Source organism: Eschrichtius robustus, chromosome 20 (genome assembly GCF_028021215.1).
Source record: "Eschrichtius robustus isolate mEscRob2 chromosome 20, mEscRob2.pri, whole genome shotgun sequence".
NCBI lineage: Eukaryota > Metazoa > Chordata > Mammalia > Artiodactyla > Eschrichtiidae > Eschrichtius > Eschrichtius robustus.
Genome location: NC_090843.1, coordinates 51,048,480 through 51,069,421, shown reverse-complemented (window position 1 = coordinate 51,069,421; position 20,942 = coordinate 51,048,480). Strand labels below are relative to the sequence as shown.

The window sequence follows — 20,942 nt, the reverse complement described above, 5'->3', positions numbered from 1 at the left end:
TGCTCCAGAGCCCAGCACAAAGTACAGGTACATACGAAGACGGTCACTCAAGCACCCACTGACAGACTACAGATGCATGCACACACCTGGAGGGTCTCGAGGCCCACAAATTCACACACCTACAAGGTGCTCACATGGGCACACACACACAGGATCCAGAGGCACGCACACAACCTAAAGGGCGATCCCAGGATCTATGGGCACATTACACACCAAAAAGTCATTCACGCCCTCCCTAGGGATTCATGTACATACGTAGAGGGCGCCCCCACGGCTCAAGCGCACACATGCACCTAGGTTTTCGCACCAGCACACACCCAGAGGACGCAGACGCACGCCTAGGGGGCGCTCCCAGGGCCCACGCGCACACGCACGCACACACACCCCCTACCCTGCCTCCCGACCGCGTCCACCTCCGCCTCCGCCTTCTCGAGGCCGAAGCGCGCCTGTCGCCCTTCCAGGCCCGTGCGGGGCGATCCTGCAGCCTCCAGGCGGCGATCCAGGGCTGCTCGAGGCCTGAGCGGGAGCCCGGAGGCGCGGCCGGCATGGAGGCGCTGCTGCTGAGCGTGGGGTTGCTGCTGGGCGCCTACGTGCTAGTCTATTACAACCTGGTGAAGGGGCCACCGTGCCGCGGCATCGCCAGCCTGCGGGGCCGCACTGCCGTGGTCACGGGTGAGTGCCGGCTGGCGGGCATGGGGCGGGGAGGCCGGGACGGCGGGGGCGGTGGCCCGCGGGCTCAGCTCGGCTCCCGCCCGCCCTCCGCAGGCGCCAACAGCGGCATCGGGAAGATGACGGCGCTGGAGCTGGCGCGCCGGGGAGCGCGCGTGGTTCTAGCCTGCCGGAGCCGGGAGCGCGGGGAGGCGGCCGCCTTCGACCTCCGCCAGGTGAGGGAGGGCGGGGCCGGGCGGGACCGTGAACAGAGGACAGTCACACCTGGGACACAGGGGTGAGCAGAGCAGCTCGGGGCGGGTTTGGAGGAAACGCAGCCCCTGAAAGGAGAGTGCGGCTCGGTTCGCCAAGTGCAGAAGAGGGGGTGCACAGGTCTTCTGGTCACACAGCAAAAGGGCACCAGACCTGAAGGAATTAATTGCAATTCTAAGACATTTAAGGACCGGTAGAAGTTACATTAATGAGAGAGTCAGAAAGGGAACAGCAGAGGGAACAGCATATGCAAAGGCCCTGAGGCAAATTAATTGGTCTGATTTAAGAAACCGATTAAAAGGTTTAATGAGGCTGGAGCACAGAGTATGAGGAAAAGAGGCAAAATGAAGGGGCTGAACACTCTGAGCCAGGGCCAGGTTCTGAGGGCCCTTACAGACCCTACTGAGATCAGATTTTATAGAATGGGCAGTAGAGATCCAGTGAAGGGTCCTCCATAGGGTCTGGACTGTCAGAATAGCCTTTTGGAATGAACCCCTTGGTGGCTGTGTGGCATCTGGTTTGGAGGGGGTAAGAGTGGGTTGGAGGACACCAGTGAGAAGTCTGTTGTAGATTTTAGGGTAAACAATAATGGGCAGAGGGTATGATAATAATAATAATAATAATAATAATAGCAAGTGCCTATGCACGAGTGCGTGCCAGGCACTGTTCTAAAGATTTTACATATATTAACTCATTTAATCCTCACAATAACTCTGAGATAGGTACTACTATTATTATTCCCACTTTACAGAGAACTAAGGCTCAGAAAGATTAAGCATCTTGCCCAAGGTCTCACTCTAGTAATAGGCAAAGTCAAGATTTGCATCCAGTGTCCACACACTTATCCACTACATTCTAACGCCTAGGGGCAGATCTTAGTAGTAGTAGGAGTTGAACTCTCAGAATTTGGTGCCTGGGGAGAGGGAAGAAGAGAGGGGTGCATATGACAGCCCAGCCCTTGCCACTCCACAGGAGAGTGGGAACAATGAGGTCATCTTCATGGCCTTGAACTTGGCCAGTCTGGCCTCCGTGAGGGCCTTTGCCACTGCCTTCCTGAGCTCTGAGCCACGGCTGGACATCCTCATCCACAATGCCGGTGAGGGGCAGCAGGCCCTGCAGGGGGGCGGCGGGTGGCCAGGGGGCAGTCGACCCCTCCAGCCAGGCTTTGCCAGGGGACATGTGGGAAGGATGCCCCCTACCACCATCTCACATGGGGGACACCGAGGCCTCCAGGAATCCCTCTGGAGCAGTTGCTCACACCTAGCCCCTGCCCCAGGGATCAGTTCCTGTGGCCAAACCCGGGAGCCCTTTAACCTGCTGTTGCGAGTGAACCACATCGGCCCCTTCCTGCTGACACACCTGCTGCTGCCCCGGCTGAAGACATGCGCCCCCAGCCGCGTGGTGGTGGTATCCTCAGCCGCCCACCGTCGAGGCCGCCTCGACTTCACACGCCTGGACCGCCCAGTGGTGGGCTGGCGGCAGGAGCTGCGGGCATATGCCGACAGTAAGCTGGCCAACGTATTGTTTGCCAGGGAGCTCGCCACTCAGCTTGAGGGCACTGGCGTCACCTGCTATGCAGCCCACCCAGGTGAGACTTGGCTCTCTGGCTGCTCTGCTTTGTTTTGATTCCCCCTCTCCCATCCTCGCCCCCATCCCATGCTCCCCCAACCTCTCATTGAGCCACAGAATCTCAGAGTAGGAAGGAAGTCTGGTCCAAGGAGAGAACTGTTCCTTGCCGATCTTGAAGCTAGGCTCTCCTTGTCTGGGTTTTTCCTCTCACACCACAAACTTGGATGCTGACTGCTAGGTAGGGTATGGCAATGAATAAGGCCTAGGTTCTCACCCCAAGGAGCCATCCACATGACTGAACTGACTATAACATGATGATAATGATGATGTTAGCCAATAATTATTCATTCATTCAGGGAGCATTTACTGAGTACCTACTATGTTCCAGGCATTAATCTCAATGCAGAGGATGTAGCAGTGAGCAAAACAAAGACCTTATCCTTGTAGAGTTTACATTCTACTTTAGAGAAGGGGGAGACAGCTAATAAATAAATATATACAGTGACAGGTGGTGATAAAGTGCTACGGGGAAAGATAAAACAGGGTAAGGGGACTAAGAAATGACAGGGTTGGCACAAGAAAAAGAAAAAAAGAAATGTCAGGGAGTGCTATTTTTATCTATGGCAGTCAAGGAAGATGTATCTGAAAAGGTGACATTTGAGTAGAAGCCTGAAGGAGATGAGAGAATGAGCCATGAGGCTTTCTGAGGAGAAGAGTTAAAGAACAGAGTGAATAGCAAGTGCAAAGGCCCTGAGGCAGAAGTGCCTGGTGTTCTTGAGAAAGAACAGGGAGCCTGGTATGGTTGGAACAGAGTGAGAGGGGAGAGAGTGGCAAGAGATGAGGAACAGAGGTGGGCTGGGTCATCCAGTGTCTGCATTTTGTCTTACAGTCTGAGTGATTTTACTGATGACTAAGACCCATCCCTGCCTTTAGGAAACAGGTTCCAGGATAACAAGATTTGCCCCACCCATATTACCATACTGCATATTAGATAATCATTGCCTAAGGCTCATTAATAACTATAATAGTGACAATAATAATTATAGCTAACCATTATTACACTCCATGTCTCTAATGTCCGAAACAGTGTCTGGTCTACTACAGGTGTTAATAAATGTTTGCTGATTAAACAAAGGAATAGGAAAAAAGATGAGCTAGTAGAAAAGGTGGAGAGAGACAGAATTGTTCCAGGCTGGGGACACAGCATGAGCAAAATCTGGAAGATGAGGATATATAAGGAGTTTGGATGGAGAAGATGAGCTTGCTGTTAGAAACGAGTGAGGTCACCTTGTCGGGGCCCTAAATACTACCTGGTAAATACTACCTTGGTTTCCCTGGAACTGGACTCTGTTCCCCACTCCCTTCTAGCCCGGTTCTTGCTGCTCTTACCCTGGGCCCTCACCCACTGTCCTCCCGGCTCCTTCCTTCCTTTCTTCCTGTCCACAGGGCCAGTGAACTCGGAGCTGTTCCTGCGCCACGTTCCTGGATGGCTAAGCCCACTTTTGCGGCCAGTGGCTTGGCTGGTGCTGCGGGCACCACGAGGGGGTGCCCAGACACCCCTGTACTGCGCTCTGCAGGAGGGCATTGAGCCCCTCAGTGGGAGATACTTTGCCAACTGCCATGTGGAGGAGGTGCCCCCAGCTGCAAGAGACGACCGGGCAGCTCACCGGCTATGGGAGGCCAGCAAAAGGCTAGCCGGGCTTGGGCCTGGGGAGGGTGCCGAATCTGATGAAGATCCCCAGCCTGAGGACCCATCTTCTCCGAGCAGCCCCCACCCTGAGGAGCCCACGGCTTCTGAACTCTACCCCAGCCCTCAGAGTTCACCAGACTTGTCTAAGGTCATGCGCCGAATTCTGGTTAAAGCTGAACCTGAGCTCCAAACCTCCTAACCCCCAGGCCGGGAAGCTTTCCAGGGCACTTGGTGGGCCTTGAAAACCTTAGCTGTGTTCCAGGCCACGCACTGGGCATTGAGAGGGTTGCAATTTTTACCTCCATGGTTACTTTCTGGGGCTTCAAGCTACATCCTGGACAGCTCGTTTCCTGATGGAAGGAAATAAAGGGTAATGATTTCTTCCTGAGAGTGACAGTAACCCCAGATTGAGAGGTGGGGCATAGTGTGCCAGATGCGGCTTCTCAGGAATTTGAATTTCGTATTTTCCAGGCCCTACCCTCAGGAATGCTGATCAGCCCTGGATGAGGGCCTGGGAATTTGTAATCTGATGCACTGCCAACATTGAGAATTACTCAACTGGGCCCTTTTCGACCGTGTAGCTAGGTAGTTACATTATCCCCTTTTTCCAGAGGCGGGATTAGGCAGCCAGGTAAGGGACTCGCCCAAGGTCTCCCAGCTAGTAAGAGCAGGGGCTGAAATTGGAACCCCGGAGGGCTGACTCCAGGGCCGGCCGCTGTAAGGTGGGTGCTGGGAGGTGAGAAAGGGCAGGGCGGTTGTTATCGAGGCGCCCGGCGGGAGTGGAGGGACGCCTTTGAGGGCTGGGCCCCGCGATGGCGACCCGGTGTCATAAAGCGTGTTGACCGCCGCGGCTTGAGCTCTGGCTGCTTCCCTCGACACGCCGGCCCCGCCTTCCGCCGCCACACTTCCGGCGGGGCCGCGGCCGCGGAGGGACGCGGGCGGGAGGCCGCTGGGGGTGGCGGGATAGGCTGGGCGCGGCCGGCGGTGCAGGCGGGCGTGGAGTGGGCCGGCTGCTGCTGTCCAGGTCTCTGCGGCCCCCGAGGGCCCTCCGTCCCGCCGGCGCCATGGGCAATTGCCACACGGTGGGGCCCAACGAGGCGCTGGTGGTTTCAGGTGAGGGGGCAACGAGGGAGGTGGGTCTGGGACGCCCAGGGCCTGGAGAGTGTTTGGGGCGGGGGCTGTGCCTGGGAGGGCGGGGGCCGGGCTGGGGAGCGAACGGGGAGGGGCCAGGCCGGGGAAGGGCTCCGGGGGTGGGGCCTGAGCCTACGGCGCTCCGGGCCGCACCTGAGACCCCTTCCAGGAGGGACCCCCCCCCCAATACTCCCATTTGCCGTGCTCTGCGCCCTAGGGCACAGGCCAGGTTCTCCCCCGACCTCCCCCGCCCTGCGTGTTTAACCGTGTTTATTCCCTCCTTTCTCTGCTTCCTCTCCTTGGCAGGGTCTCCCCTGTGGCCTAGGGGATCCCGAACTGAAACCTTGGGGTTCCGGGAACAGTCTGGTCGGATGCCAGCGCCTGGGACGGGGGTTGGGTCGCAGGTGCACGTCTGGGGAGGGGCCCTGGACATGAATCCTTGGGCTCTGGGCACAGACCCGTTAATTCCCAGCAGGCTGGGTTTGCTGGGGTTAACTGGCACTGCCCGCCCCAGGGACGCGGGTGCGGCCTCTACAGAAACCTGGCTCTGTGTTGCTCTGGTTGCAAAATGCTGCAGACTCCAGAATTTCTGTGAGCTTAGGTGGGGCTGGGGGACTGCAGTATTGGGGAGGGGAGAGATATCTTGCCTTAAGGCTGCTCTTTAAATTGTATGTTTGGGTATCTTGGGAAGTGGCAGAAGCCTTTCAAGCCACCAATTCGTGCAGCCCCTGGCGCGGGTGCTGGGGAGAGGCTGTGTTTCCTGACAGCTTGGAGGCCTGTAGCTGCAGGAATCCTTCATATCTTCCCACTGCCAGTGTGGCTTCTCCGCCTGTGCAGAGTTGTTAGGGCCGGCTGCAGAATGAACAGGAGAGGGTGGGCTGGGCCAGGGCTTGTAGCTGCCCACCTTTGAGAGGTGTGATGAATCCATTGGGAACTTTCACCCCAGAACATGGCCTCTGTCTCAGTTTGGATCTCAAAATCCATCTCTCCCCTGGGACGGGAAATCCCCAGTCTCCCTAACTAGCACCTTACTCCAGTGGGGGAATTAAGAACCTTCACTTCCCTAGGAATTCCCTGGCGGTCCAGTGGTTAGGACTCCATGCTTCCACTGCAGGGGGCCCGAGTTCGATCCCTGGTTGGGGAACTAAGATCCTTCACTTCCCTGAAAACCAGAAAAGATAGCCTTGGGGTCACCAGGGAGACCCCCAGAGAGCACTGAGGCCAAACCTGCTCCTCTATAAGAACTGGGCCAGTCTCCCAGCCACCACTCCTAAAGAAGGTTTTTAGAAACCCGAATCTGCATCGCACTTGGTTTTTCTTGTGGGATTTCTCTCTAGAAACCTAGACGCTGGGCTGAGGAGACAAAAGCTCCAGTCCCGTCTTTGTGGAGATCCTTGAGACTGAGGGGCAAGAGGAACCCCTGAGATGGGCTGCTCTGTGCCTTCTGGTTGCCAGGAACCTGGTCCTCTGGCCAGAGGCGAAGGCAGTGCTAGCTTCGAAGCTGTTTTAGGGGTGCGGAGAGGAGGCCGCGCTGAGAATTAAGAGAACTGGAGTCAAGGGAGGGTGGAAGAGAAGAGAGAGAGAGAGAGAGAGAATGCCCAGCACAATATTACCTTGGGATTTGAGATGATCCAGCTGAGCTGTGGCTCTCTAGCACGTGGACTCGCAGCCCTGCGCCGCCCCCGCCCCCATCACTTGGGCCTGCATCTAAGTCCAGGGGCATCTCACACAGCCTACTTTCAGAAGGAGGATGTTGATATATTTCATGATCATCTTTTCCACTTGAAGAGTCTGGCGGTTCTTCTTCTTGTGTAACCCCCCTCCTTCATTCTGTAATGTAAAATTTTTTCCTCTGTTTCTGCTTTTGGGAGTTTAAAAGGGGAATCCAAATACCATACACCTTTCTGTCTCCTCTACAGTAGGTCAGAAGTTCTTAACCTGGAGTTTGTGGATAGAATTTAGAGGTCTTTGCATTTGGATGAGGGGAGAATAGTACATTTTTATTCACACTAACCTAAACTGATATTTAGCGTTTCTTACGATTATTAACGTCAGCAACAATCCACGATAGTATTAGCAGGTATTTTCCTACCATGCTGCCTTTGTTGCAGGTACCGTAAAAACCATTCATGCTCATCACTACTTTGAAATTAAGCCAGTTATTAAATCTACCACTAGATCTTATTATTTAATGTATTACACAGAGCACATATTACTATATCACACATTTGGTTGTTTTAACATTTTGATAACTTTAATTTGTTTCTTCTGTATCTTATTTTATGCATTTATGAGCATTTGGCCATTGCCAGACTACTAAGGGGGATTTCGACTCAAGAAATCCCCCTTGTATGGGAGTTCCCTGGTGGTCTACTGGTTAGGATTTGGCGCTTTCACTGCTATGGCCCGGGTTCAGTCCCTGGTCAGGGAACTGAAATCCCACAAGTCGTGCAGCACCGCCAAAAAAAAAAAAAAAATCCCGCTTGTAGAGTTGTAGATGGTCTTCTTGACTAGTAGGAAGAAAAGGGTGGAAGAGGGGCAGGAAGGGAAAGAGAGGGCGGACTGGCGCCTGTGTTTGGGGAGGGCTAAGAGTAGGACGGAGGTCATCATGGGATATTTTGTGATTTTTCAGCTTGGTTGAGGACAGAGCAAAGGAAAGCAGACTGAGTTAGAAAAAGTGAGCTAACATTAGGAGAAACTTCCAGGTCTGGAGACAGTGAGAACTGGGGAGGTCAAGGAGGGGCCACCTAAGCGTCCTCTTTTGGGAGTGGTGCTCAATGTGACCAGGAAGCTGGGGGGAGGAAGATGCCTTCCAGGGGAGGAGGCTGCTGGGGGCGGGACAGCCTGGCAGTCCCAGCTTCCTGTTGTTGCTACCCCTGGGAACCTGGCCATGTTGCCCTTGGCCGAGGCCCAGCTTGAGCTGTGGCAGCCTGCTCCCAAGGTCAGAGAATGAGTTAAAGGTAAAGGGTGGACACCCACCCTGGGCTCCCCCGCCCCCATCCCGCCCCGCACCACTATCACCACCCCTCCCACAGCACACTGGGAAGTCCCCGGGGTGGGGGGGACGAGGAACGAGGAAGTGATGACTACTCTAGAAGTTATCCCCCCACGTGAACCCCTAGGTCTGGCCTGGGTCACTGCAGGAGGCTACCACAGCAAGGAAGCTGTGCCCCAGCCCCGACCAGGCCAGAAGAAGTGGAACAAGCTGTGGTTTTGGACCCTCTTCCAGTTTCACTGGATCCCGAGGTGGTTTGGGTTTCAAACTGACTGCTTGTCCGTAGAGGCTTCCCTTACCCCATCCCCAGGGCGGAGAAGCCTGCAGCGGCTTACCTTGAGCAGCAGCCCTGAGGACACGTATCTCCAGAGACCTAAGACCTCTTCCTGCCCCTGTGCACGTTGCGGGGCTGCTCCTGGTCCCTGGGCCTCTGGCTCGGCTGCTTGCACCCTGTGCATAGAGCAGACCAGGAAACAGGGTTGGCCGCTCAGTGGGCAGTGCCAGACACCGGCTCTCTGACTTGGCAGGCCCGCCGCTCTTGTGGGGTCCTTGTTCCTTTGCCTCCGCCTGTTTAAAACTTGTCTCTGGTTCGCAGTTCTGTTGTCTCTGCTCGGTTGTCGGCCTGACCACCCACCCAAACCCAGGCTCTAGACCTGCACTGTCCAATATGGTAGCCACAAGCCACAGGTGGCCACTTAAATTTAAGTTAATTAAATTAAAATTCAGTTCCTTGGTTATACCAGCCACATTTCAAGTGCTCAGTAACAAATGTCCCTAGTAGGTGTTTTGTTGCACAGCACAGCTGGGGAGCATTTCTACTCTCGAAGGAAGTTATCTTGGACAAGACTACTCTAGAAGTTATCCCCCCACGTGAACCCCTAGGTCTGGCCTGGGTCACTGCAAGAGGCTGCTTCTACCCAGCCTCCCTGACCCAGGTATCTTCCTCCCGGTGCAAAGTGGTGTTTCTAAAATGCAAATATAACTGTTGCTCCTTAGCTTAAATGACTCCCCCATCACTCAGACACACACACACACACACACCCCTCCTTGGCCTGATACCTAAGACACTCCGTGATCTGCCCTCTGCCCCTCCACCCTGCCTTGTCCCCTCCCAAGGGGCCTGAGAGACACTGTAACCCAGCTATACACTACGCCCTGACCTTTGACCATGGGAGGAACACACCCTAAGGCTTTCCTGAAAACCCGAGTTTGTGAACGAGGAAATGATGACACCCACTGGCTTTTTCCCCATCTCGTTTCCTTTGAATTGTCTGTTTCTGAACATGTCTGCACTGCAAGTGAACAGCCCCTCTTGCTTTTACTGAGTTTTCTTGAACTTGAGTAATTTTGGCATCAGCAGGAGGGTTCGTGACAAGAATTTCAAGAATTGATTTTTCTCGTTTCCGTATAGAGAGCATGCCGTACGTGTCCACGGCATGAATCTGGGTCGTGGCCAGGTTCAACATGCTATTTAGTTGATACACAGTTTTTCCAGGAATCACTTCCTTTTTAGGCCTTTTCCCTTTCTCTTTTCCAGTTGGTACCATGAGTTGGCCTCTGTTTTGAGGCCTTGCCTTCCCCATCCACTCCCACAAGAAGAACGAATTCACTCTGAACCCCTGGGACTAGAGAACCAGCCTCACTGTTGGACATGAGCAAGGCCCCAGCCTTGGCTCAGAGACTCTCTTCCATTAGCCTCCCACCCGCATTCCCTCTGTGACTGCAGTCACTCTGATAACAGGCGAATCACATAGTACGACCAACATCTCAGGAAAAGGTCCCTCCTCCTAGTCTCACCTCTTTTAAGATAGGAATTTTATTTTCATCTCTGTTTCCCTAGCATGAGAAAATATTTGTTTGCTGAATGGATGGTTGAATCAAAGATGGAAGCTTTTCCATTCACTCTTGCCCACTGACCTCTCATCTGTTCTCTGAAAGCACTTACATTCTGAACTACTCATTGGCTACCCTCCTTTCTATGCAAATTGCCTGTCTACCAAACTAGATCCCAAGGCCCTTAAGGGCATACCTTCCATTTATTTGTAACCTCAGCACCTGGCACCCAGTAGTGGGAGTTGTCAAGTGTCAGAGCAGGTGAAGGCCCAGAGCTGCTGTTGGTGGCATGGAGGGTAGACAGACCCAAGAACTGACTGACCAGCAGTGGTTTGCTTTGCTCTCCAGGGGGCTGTTGCGGTTCTGACTATAAACAGTATGTGTTTGGCGGCTGGGCCTGGGCCTGGTGGTGTATCTCCGACACTCAGAGGTAAGGGCCTGGGGGCCAGCAAACCGGGCATCCTGGTGGGCAAGGCAGAAAAGGGTTTCCATCCTTACCCCCTTCACCCCACAGGTCAGCTAGAGCATCTACCACTTGCCGCCTTCCACTCTGGGGGGGCGGGACCTCCTAAGAAGCAGATGAAATGGGTTACACAAGGATGCAGGAGGTCTGTCTGTGGGCACCTCCTCCTTGGTGGGTGTGCTCTTTTCCATTGAGGGCATCACTTCTGTCCCAGAGAATTCAAGCAGAATGCTAATGCCCTGATTCTAGCTCAGAGTTATTCACGAAGCCTTAATTACATACACACCTGTTTGGAGTGGGTCTAAGAAGGGAAGAAAGGTTGAAGAGACCCCTTACACATACCCTCACCTGTGCAGGCCCTGGGACAGTGCAGGCGGGGGCTAAATGGCAGAGAATGGATATACAGTCTGAAGGGGCTCTGACAGCAGCGTGTTAAAGACAAGGGGTAGGGATCTAAGGAATTGGCTCTGGGGCCGGGCGAGATGGCTCTGGACCTCCTAAATCAGTCTGGAGAGACTTACTCGGGGAAGGGAGGTTTCAGCTCCCCAGAGGGCCCACCGTCAGGCTCTACCTGCTGGCTTTCCCAGAGCCTGCCGCAGGGCTGGACTTGGCCTGGGCCTCTCCTGCCCCCTTACTGCCCACCCAGGAGGAGATGAGGCCCGGCCACCTCTCCACCAGCACCCCTTCCTGACTATGGGAGATCAGGGGAGGGGCCCAGATTCTTCCAGTCCAGGACCCAGGCAACACAGGCAGCAGAGCTGCGACAGTGCGGGCATGTTGGCGGGGGTGAGGGTCATCTGAAGGGGAAGCAGTGGAGATTCCAGTGAAATCCCCTTCCTGGATCCCATCCCCACCAGTCAGCAGAGAGACGCCCCGTGGCTACACTGAGCTGCTAGTGCTTGGGGCTCCAGGGAGTCTGAGGGTGTTGGCTAGTGTCAGGGGCATGGGAAGCATGTCACCACTTTTAAACTTCACTGATTTCTCACTAACCCCCTCCACTGTTCCATCTCTCCCCACACTTGGCCCTGCCTAAGTTGAGGGATCCTGGGGGACTCTTCTGGCCCAAGGCCAAAAGTGTCAGAGAGTAATCGGTACTGGTCACAGCTTCCTCTCAGGCGGATCCTAAGCACTCCTGAGGGGGCCAGTTGGCCTGTCAGAAGCCATGAGGTGCCCTCCCCAGAGACACTGTCACCCCACCCCACCCGCCATGCAGTCCTGGGACGACAGAGCATCTTGTCAAGACACCTCGACGTACAGCCATGCCGAGAGAGTTTGCCATTTGCCCAGAGACCTGTCCTGCCCGGGCATCCACTGCTGGGGCAACACCCAGGAGCCCTTTCTCCACATCCGTGGTCCCCCCTCCCTCTTCTTACTCCAGGGAGCAGACCCCAAGACAGGAGGGCCAAGCTCCTCTGACAGCAGGCTTGGAAGTGAGGGGTGGGGGCCCTTGTCCTCATCCTAGGAAACTGATCTCCCACACCCAGGCTCAGCGTCCTCCCTCTGGTCACACTTGCTGGGTGGTCTGAGCCTGCAGCCCCTCCCCTTCCTGGGCCCTGTTTGGGGCAGCCCCTTCCCCAGCCCCTAGCCTGCTTGGGGGACATCTCCACAAGCTGGGGCCTTTATTTCCCTAGGCTGGCAGGAGCCTCTCAGGTCAGAGTAGAGGTTTCTAGCCCAGCCTCCCTTTTGAGATACTTTGCACAGCCATCCTACATGTCACCCCCCTTGGTGTCAGCCATTCTTCTCCAGACTCAGGGAAGTCCCTCCTGCTGCACTTTGCTGCCACGTCCTATCCTATCCTGAGGCCCTGATGTGGGCCGCTCTCTCTCCCTTGCCCGAGTGATTCCTCCACCTCTGGCATCTGAGCTGCAGCCTCCCTCCTTCGCTCCCTTCCTCCCTCCCTCCTCCCTCTTTCCTGTCTCCCTCTCTCCTCCTTCCCCAAAAGAGAGCTTGGTGGGTTCCTGTCTGAGCTGGGTCTAGAGTCCTCTCAGACCCAAAGGTGCTATTTTTAGGGGCTCGAGTGAAGGCAGCCTTTGCACATCTGCATGGCTGGAGCCCCCGGGCTGGCACTGTGAGGGTAGAGTTGGGGGGCCCACATTGCCTACTGCTCCCCACCCCCCGAGTCTGCCTGCTTCTGCTCCTTCACCTCAGCCTCTCTCCTCCCTTCCTCTGGTCTAAGGCAACCTTCCATGCTGTCCACAGCCTGGCCTCCGCCTGGACCAGCACCCTGCACCCACTCTCACACACGCTGCCCTAGGAAGGCCCAGCTAGGGTGGGCCAGGTAGCTTTGAAGTACTTGGTTTTCTTTGCCATGACCCTGTGCCTGTGCCCAGCTCTGGAAATTCCGAAGTGAATGACTCCGTTGTCTCCCAGTTGTCCCTGTGAATATCCTGGCAGGGGCATACTTTCTCCCCCAGCCTTCCTTGACACACCCTTCCCCCCAGATCAGAAAATCCAAAAATCTGGGGGGGGGGGGTGGGCTTTTCTGGCCCTAAATTGCCTTCTTAGTGATGTGAAGCACAGGCCTTGAGGGTTTGTGCCCCGAGCAGGAGTCAGTATTTTCTGTGGCTCATTGATCCCCAGAGTGGCCTCCCCACCCCAATTCTGGAAACACAGGTTAGCCTGTGTCCGGAGGGTGGAGCTGAGGCTGTCTGCCAGATTGTGCCAGGAATCTCCTGGGAAAGTGAGGTGGTGGGTAACCCAGGTGCCCTACGCACAGGCCTCCCAACCTCAGGTCACGGGCCCAGGGCATCGGCAGCCTTTTCCTCCGGCCTGGCAGCTCCTCACTGGAAGGGTATGGGGGCTAGAGAAGAGACCCAGAGGCCTCAGGCCAGCAAGGGGGTGTCTCTGTCCCCCTACGGCCCTAGGCTGAGCTGGCAGCGGGGGGAGCTGAAGTGCTAAGAGCAGCCCCGCCCCACCCCCCAGGCGTCAGGCTTTGGGTGCTTGTCTGGTAACCACTGTGTGTGTTTGCTGTGTCCCCTCCTACCCCTTCCTGTCCCTACCTCTCCCCACCCCCTGGCTGCTCCTCAGACTGTCTCTGGAGGTTATGACCATCCTGTGTCGCTGTGAGAATATTGAGACGTCGGAGGGGGTCCCGCTATTCGTAACAGGGGTTGCACAGGTAATAACCCACCTGCTTCCCTCCTCTGTGTCTAACCTTCTCTCTTCCTGCCCTGCGGGGCCTGGCAGGCAGGAGCCGATGGACTCCACTCCTGAGAGTGTGCCTCTCTCCCCTCTGCTCCCACCTCTGCTGCGCTGGGTGGCAGGATGGATCCCTATAGATCCCCACCTCCCTTGCCCTTGCTCACTGGGGCTGCTGGCGGGGAAAGGGCGAGGGCTTCTGGAAGCTCTGCCCAAGTCCGCCAGTGGGGGTCCTTGGATGACAAGCCTAAATTGGGAGTAAGTTGAGGCAGGAGACACAGGCCCTTTCGTGACAGAGCTGGGCTGTCTGGGCGGGGAGGGTTCCGTCCTAACGACTCCTACAGAAGTCCTAGTCCTCCAGGCACCACGGAGCCCCGTGCCGGCCCCTCCTCCAGGCTGACACCTCAGTGTCAAGCCCTAGTCCTCCTCCCTGCAAGGCCAGAAGATGGGTCCCATGGGGAGTTCTGTTCACCCCGCCCCTTGACGCCCTCCAATTTCCTGCCCCTAATTTGTGTCGAGAGACCTTTGAGCAGATCTCTCTTGTCACCAGACTTCAGCTTCCCCATCCGTGAAATGGGGAGAATTATGCCCTCCCTGTGCCTTGTAGGAATATTGGAAAGGCGAGTAGAACAATATGAGGGCGCTTTGGGATTTTCAGGAAAGAAGTGCTAGAGGAACCCCATCTGTATCATGAACATGACCTCACTTGGAAAAGCAAGTGACCTGCTGTCTCACTCCTCACTGCCACGCAGCCGTAGCTATGAAGCCCTTTCTTGAGCAAGGGCGTTTAGCAAGTCCAAGTGCTTTCTTCATGACATGCAAGTCCCCATCCTCATTGCTTCATTCACCAGCTCCCTGCTGAGCACCGTGTCAGCTCCAGGCACTGAGGAGGCAGTGATGAACATCAGAAAGCCCCTGGCTCCTCAGAGCCTGCATGCTGGCAGGTCCCCAGGCTGGAAGAGACCTACCTGTCACCTTACCCATCCCCTTCCCTCTCATGAAATTGTCTTTCAGCTTCTCAGGCAAAACCCCTGCACCACCACACCCTTCCTCACCCATCGTGTTATCCCTAATGGGGAAGGGGACTGTCCCCATCACACCCACCCCTTGTAGCCACAGGAGGGCAGGCTTCAGGGCAGAGGCCTGAGAAGAAGCTCAGAGCACCTTGTGTGGAATGAGTGGGGTCCAGGCCTCTCTCGACCCGCTTCTAGAGCAGCCTCATCTCCCTCCAAACCCACGTTCTACTTGAAACAGCTGCAAATGCCCAGGTCCCTTTTCAGCTGGGTGCTGTGGACCCTTGAGGACTCAGGTTGTCTGGGCAGAACAGCTCTTTGTAGGATTAGTGCTCCTTGGCCAGGAAGCTCTAGTGTGACCCCAGCCCTGTCCCCCACTGGCCCACCTGGCCCCAACCCCAGAGGGTGGGCTTCAAGTCCTAGCCTGTTGCCAGGTAGAGGGACCAGGCAGGGCTTCCCTCGCAGGGGACAGACTCCCAGCGTGCCAGGCTACAAGGCAGAGCTTTCTCAGCAGCCTCCTGGGGCATCCCAGGGTGTGAGCAGACCCAGGGAACAGGTGAGGGCCCCTCCCTGGGGGATGTTCAGATGGCATCCCTGGACGGCCCGCACAGCACGGCCTAGAGGACCAGCATTTACGTGCTGTCCCAGGACACACACACAGCTACACCTAGACTCTGCCCACCCCGCCTCCCCCAGCCCAGACTACCCACAACCCATTCTCCTCTGCTTCCCTTTCCCACTCTTCCAGCCAGGCTGACCTGAGCAGAGGACACGTGTGCACGTGGGTAGCGCACTCCACTCCTCCCCGTGAGCCATCTGCACCCCACCCCCCGCCTGCTTTCCCACCCGTCTCCTCCTCACATGCTCCCAGCTCTGACCCCTCGGAGAGTCCTCCCCCGCAGCAGGACCCCTGGCCCGTCCCAGCCGGAGCAGTGAGGTGTCGCACTCTTTCCCCACACCCCAGGCCCTGGGCCCCCAGACCCATGCCCCTGTTTTGCGTTTCTTGGCAGGATTTCCCTAGAGATTATGACGTTGCAGCCCCGCTGCGAGGACGTAGAGACGGCCGAGGGGGTAGCTTTAACTGTGACGGGTGTCGCCCAGGTATAGTAACTCAGCAGCCCCGCGCATGTCCGTTGAGCTGCCTCGTCCCCATGCTGGGGTTTGGGGGGAGGAGGAGAGGACGGCAGCCAGGGGCAGTCTCTCTCCAGCGCCCCTGCCCCCGCCCCCCCGCCAAGAGAGTGTCGTCGCCACTGGAACACGCTCGGCCTCTTGGCCGCCCAGCAGGACTAACAGACACCCCTTCTTTCCCCAGCGGGCCCGCGGAGGACAGAACCAGTGCTGAGAACTCGTGTCTCACTAACCCCACCCCGTTCTTTGCAGGTGTCAGAAATGCCAAGCCCCAGAGTCCAAGCCTTCCCTGTTCCCTGGGTAGGGGGCTGCAGGGTGGGGACCAGAGGGCGAGGCCACGTGAGGCAGGGGAGCTCTGGAGTCGGAGGCTGCGTTATCTTCCCAGCTCAGTGCCTGGCCAAGGGGCTTCCTGCTCTCCAGAAGTCCACACAGGGCAGGTTCAACCACGTTCTAGGCCTCTGGTGAGGGGGTTGTCGGCTTAGTGCCTTGGGAAAGAAAGGCAGGAAGATGCCCACCCTCGGTGGCGGACCCCGGACCTGTCTCCTGCCCTGTCCCGCCTCTCTTTCCTAGTCTGTCTGTCTGTCTGTGCCCCTATTGCTCATTCTCCTTTTTGCAGAGACCTGCAGGCTGAGGGGCAGAGAGCGGACTGCAGGGGTAGTGGGGAGCCCCAGATGCCCAGGAGCGAGGCCGTGGCAGGGCCTGGGGCTGCCAGTGAAGATGCAGTTCCTCGTGTCTTCTCCCCACTGGAGGCCTCAGGCAGACTCCACCCCCTCCCAGCCCCTAGGCCTCCAGGTCCTGAGAAGGAGGGGAGGGGTACCGTCACCATCCTCCTGGGTCTGGGGCCTCCGTCTGCCTCCCTCCAGCCTGGCTCAGGCGCCTCTGTGACCACCGGCAGGTGAAGATCATGACCGAGAAGGAGCTCCTGGCCGTGGCCTGCGAGCAGTTCCTGGGCAAGAGTGTGCAGGACATCAAGAACGTCGTCCTGCAGACCCTGGAGGGGCACCTGCGCTCCATCCTCGGTGAGGCCCTGCCCAGCCCAGGGACCCCTCTGCTGCCTTCAAGGAGCCTCACCTTGGCTCCCCAAGCCATGGCCAGGGAGGGGACAGGGCGGGCAGGGGGTTCTGTCAGTCCCACTGAGAGGCTTCTAGCTGAAAAGCTGATATGTTTTCTGTCAAGTATTTCCTTTCAAAACATGAGGTGACTTGAGTGAAGAGGAGGGCATTGAAGTAGGGGGTGAGCGGCTGCCAGTCTGGTCAGGCACCTGGTGCTGCTTGGGACACTTTTCCTCATCCTGCCTGGATCCTGCAGGAGGAGGCTCAGAGTTAGACGCTGTTAAGAAGAAACCGAGGAAGACCCAGCTCTGACTGCGTGACCCCTGCATACACTCAGACCTCCACCTGCATGCCTCCTCCCTTTCCCAGCTGGCTGGGCCCCTGGGGAGCCAGCCCATGATCCTTCTGCCCTCAGGGACCCTGACAGTGGAGCAGATTTATCAGGACCGGGACCAGTTTGCCAAGCTGGTGCGGGAGGTGGCAGCCCCAGACGTCGGCCGCATGGGCATCGAGATCCTCAGCTTCACCATCAAGGTGCAGTGTGATGGGAAGGCTGTGGCCTCTGCGTCCATCCGGGAGTGCGGAGCTTGGCCAGAGGGGAACCTTTATGCCTCTGACTGTTCCCAGGGATGACTCCCCCTTCCCTCCCCAGGACGTGTATGACAAAGTGGACTATCTGAGCTCCCTGGGCAAGACGCAGACTGCTGTGGTACAGAGAGATGCTGACATCGGAGTGGCCGAGGCTGAGAGGGATGCAGGCATCCGGGTATGTGGGCTTTCCTTCCCAGCCCCAGGGACAGGGAGCTCAGGGGTGGTGGGACCACAGTTGCTCAGGGGACCCTAAGCACCTGCCCCTCCTGCTCCCAGGAAGCCGAGTGCAAGAAGGAGATGCTGGACGTGAAGTTCATGGCAGACACGAAGATCGCCGACTCCAAGCGAGCCTTCGAGCTGCAAAAGTCAGCCTTCAGTGAGGAGGTCAACATCAAGGTGAGAAGCCGTAGGGCATCTCGGGTTGGGGCTCAGGGCCCAGGACTTGGCAGCCAGCCTCTGACATGCTGACCACACTCCCACCACAGACGGCTGAGGCCCAGCTGGCTTACGAGCTACAAGGGGCCCGTGAGCAGCAGAAGATCCGGCAGGAAGAGATTGAGATTGAAGTTGTGCAGCGCAAGAAGCAGATTGCAGTGGAGGCGCAGGAGATCCTGCGCACAGACAAGGAGCTCATTGCCACAGTGCGCTGCCCCGCCGAGGCCGAGGCCCACCGCATACAGCAGATCGCCGAGGGCGAGAAGTAGGTGCCACTGGTGCCCGGGCTGGGGGATTAGTCCAGCTCCTCTGCCACCCACGCACTCCCTCCACTCCTGACGGAGCTTGGGGGCCCCTTCTCCCCCACCGTGAAGTAGGGCTGACCCGCCTCCCCCGTGGGATTGTTGTCAGGAAGACTGAATTAGATGTAGGAGGTTTAAGGCCCTGGTATGGTGCCTGGCACAGAGGGCACCTCTGCCTGGTCCCCTCTCTCACTTGCATCTGGGAGCCAGTGCCCTCTCCTTGGCCAGAGCCAGAAGGCCAGGGCACCCCCCTCTCATGGGTCCCCTACCCCTGACACCTGCCAAGGCAGAGGCTCGGGGTTTGTTAGCCCCCAGGCAAGGCTGGAGGGGTCCCTGGCACTTCCCACTGATCCTGCCCACCTGGGCTCCCCCAGGGTGAAGCAGGTCCTCTTGGCACAGGCAGAGGCTGAGAAGATCCGCAGAATCGGGGAAGCGGAGGCAGCAGTCATCGAGGCGATGGGCAAGGCAGAGGCTGAGCGGATGAAACTCAAGGCTGAGGCCTACCAGAAATATGGGGACGCAGCCAAGATGGCCTTGGTGCTGGAGGCCCTGCCCCAGGTGAGGCTCCCACCCCAGGCTGGGACTGGCTGGGCAAGTGCTGGACTTCTCTGGGCCTGGTCAGCAACACAGCGACAGGCTGGCTGGGAGGGTTAAACTGGGGAGTACTCAGCAGTGGGGAGACAACCCCACAACAGGCATAGGCTCATCGCTAACCCACTGGACCATCTGACCATGAATTGCAAATGAAGGCCACCCAGGCTGCACTGGGATTGGGTGAGGTAGAGACGGGAGGGAGAGATGCTGGACAGGGCAGGTGGATGGAGTCTGAATACCAACCAGCTCTCCTCCCACCCCGCCTCCTAGATTGCTGCCAAAATCTCCGCCCCCCTGACCAAAGTCGATGAGATTGTGGTCCTCAGTGGGGACAACAGCAAGGTGACCTCAGAAGTGAACCGACTGCTGGCCGAGCTGCCTGCCTCTGTGCATGCCCTCACGGGCGTGGACCTGTCTAAGGTGGGTGTGGAGCCATCCGCGGTGGGTTGCTGGGCAGCCCAGTGGACTGGCCCAGGCGGAGCGGTCGGTTGGGGGCCCCGGAGCCAAGGCCTCATGGCATCTCCCATCCTTGTAGATACCACTGATCAAGAAGGCCACCGGTGCACAGGTGTGAGGTCCCGAAGGCTCACACTGTTCAGCAGCCAGCGCCCCCTCTTCAGCACCCGTTTTAGTACCACAGGGACAACGGGAACGTTACTGACTCTGGTGCCTTATTCTGTAGGGACCAGGAGTGCTGCGTGTTCAGGCCTCTGGCTGTCTTCCCTTCTCCCCTGTCTCTGTCTCCGTCCTCTTCTCCTCTACCCCACACCCTCATTTTCACTGCCACATTTGTCTGGTTTGTCTCTTCCGCCCTTATCTCCCTGTACGTTTCTTCCTTTGTCTGTTTGTCTTTTTCTCTCCCCTCTCCTCCCATCCTCTACATACATCATGTACTTTAAGCTGAAGATGTTTAGTATAATCACTGTCTGTCTGTTGGGGGGTGGCCCTGCTGCTCCTCAGAATCCTGGTGCCTTGAAGTTTTCTGTGTATCTGTCCATTCCCCCTGTGGCCCCAGCCAGAGCTTCAGCATGGGTGCAGGGATTCTGGGTAGGACGGCCACCCTGCCCTCTCCTGGCCTGGTCCCTGCCCCCAGGAAGCCCCCAGCCTCGCCCACTCTGGCCCTTCTCGGCCCAGGTTATCTGTGGCTGCAGGCCCAGGGCCAGCGCCATTCACTAACCCCCTGCCCAGCCCCAGGCCTGCTCTCATACCTTACCTCTTTCTCCCCCGCCCAGGGGCACGGAGGGAAGGCCTCCTGTGTAGAGCAGCTCCCTCAGTTTACTACTGCCTTAGGAGGCCCCTGCTTGTGCTCAGGGAAGTCCCCTTCATGGACATGTCCCTACTAGGTGGAGTGGGGCTTGGTCCCAACTCTGCTAAGCCCTCTGGGATCAGGATCTAGCGCTTCTGGAGACTAGAAAGTGTAGAGACCCTCTTCCTACTAGGGCTGTACTGTCCTGGGTGTCGGGCTGGGCCCTTCCAGTGGGCAAAGCTATGCCACCCTATGCAGAATCCAGTGCTGTAGACTGGCCAGACTCCACACCCCTCGTGCCAGCTTTCTTCCTGGCCAGAGTGATTGGGTTCCAGCCGTGGGGAAGCAGCCCAGTCCTCTGTGTCCTTGCTCCCGTGGAGGCAGAAGAGCCCAGGACCCAAGCATCCTGGCGGGGGTGCTGTGGGTGTCCTGTGGTCCCAGTCCCCACCCCTTGCCCTGCCCCAGCCTGTGTAGCTGTTCCTGCATGTGGATGCTGCATGTGTGGTCTGGGGCTTGGATGCCGCACTGCCCCGCTGCCTGTCCCTTCTGGGAAAATAAAGATCTGGTTATGCCCACACCCTGTATTGTGGCTTTTGTGAGGGGAGAGACTGGGAAGCAAGAACCAACCAGGTCCCCCACCCCTACACCCCTTCAGCCTGAAAGCTGCACTTTGCCTGTTCTTCCCCACGCTAGCCACCGGGGGGCATCAGCACCCTGGCCATGCCCCCTTAGCATCCTAGAGCAGGGCCGCCATCGCCCAGGTGCTGAAGCCAGACCTGAGGCCAGGGAGACCTGGCTCCACTGCAGACAGAAGACGGAAGGGGCTGCCATGTTCACTGCA

General features: G+C 57.3%; 2 protein-coding genes across 6 annotated transcripts; both read left to right on the top strand.

Annotated features, from left to right (window-relative positions):
• Positions 1–365: 365 nt before the first annotated feature.
• On the top strand, positions 366–4,563 carry DHRS13 (dehydrogenase/reductase 13). The gene is made up of 5 exons (XM_068530784.1): positions 366–672; positions 766–884; positions 1,894–2,017; positions 2,198–2,509; positions 3,937–4,563. The coding sequence occupies exons 1-5, from the start codon at positions 546–548 to the stop codon at positions 4,377–4,379; spliced, it is 1,125 nt and encodes a 374-aa protein (XP_068386885.1). The 5' UTR covers positions 366–545; the 3' UTR covers positions 4,380–4,563.
• A 184-nt stretch (positions 4,564–4,747) lies between these two features.
• On the top strand, positions 4,748–20,676 carry FLOT2 (flotillin 2). Of its 5 annotated transcripts, none has more exons than XM_068530070.1 (11): positions 4,748–4,902; positions 10,488–10,569; positions 15,764–15,854; positions 16,777–16,900; positions 17,349–17,467; positions 17,586–17,699; positions 17,801–17,920; positions 18,010–18,224; positions 18,636–18,819; positions 19,126–19,275; positions 19,391–20,676. In XM_068530070.1, exons 3-11 carry the CDS (start codon positions 15,780–15,782, stop codon positions 19,427–19,429), a joined length of 1,140 nt encoding a protein of 379 aa, XP_068386171.1. In that variant the 5' UTR covers positions 4,748–4,902; positions 10,488–10,569; positions 15,764–15,779; the 3' UTR covers positions 19,430–20,676. The 5 variants fall into 5 exon arrangements, with proteins under 5 accessions (XP_068386171.1, XP_068386173.1, XP_068386170.1 ...); XM_068530069.1 differs by lacking the exons at positions 4,748–4,902; positions 15,764–15,854 and adding exons at positions 5,103–5,293; positions 13,630–13,720; XM_068530068.1 differs by lacking the exon at positions 4,748–4,902 and adding an exon at positions 5,104–5,293.
• Positions 20,677–20,942: the final 266 nt, after the last annotated feature.

Bases quoted from the DNA above. Each gene is read 5' to 3' on its own strand.
- DHRS13 (XM_068530784.1), top strand. From the start codon at position 546: ATGGAGGCGCTGCTGCTGAGCGTGGGGTTGCTGCTGGGCGCCTACGTG. The intron at 885-1,893 runs GTGAGGGAGGGC...GCCACTCCACAG, and splicing joins CCGCCTTCGACCTCCGCCAG to GAGAGTGGGAACAATGAGGT. The intron at 2,018-2,197 runs GTGAGGGGCAGC...CCCCTGCCCCAG, and splicing joins CATCCTCATCCACAATGCCG to GGATCAGTTCCTGTGGCCAA.
- FLOT2 (XM_068530069.1), top strand. From the start codon at position 5,245: ATGGGCAATTGCCACACGGTGGGGCCCAACGAGGCGCTGGTGGTTTCA. The intron at 10,570-13,629 runs GTAAGGGCCTGG...GCTGCTCCTCAG, and splicing joins TGTATCTCCGACACTCAGAG to ACTGTCTCTGGAGGTTATGA. The intron at 16,901-17,348 runs GTGAGGCCCTGC...TTCTGCCCTCAG, and splicing joins GCACCTGCGCTCCATCCTCG to GGACCCTGACAGTGGAGCAG.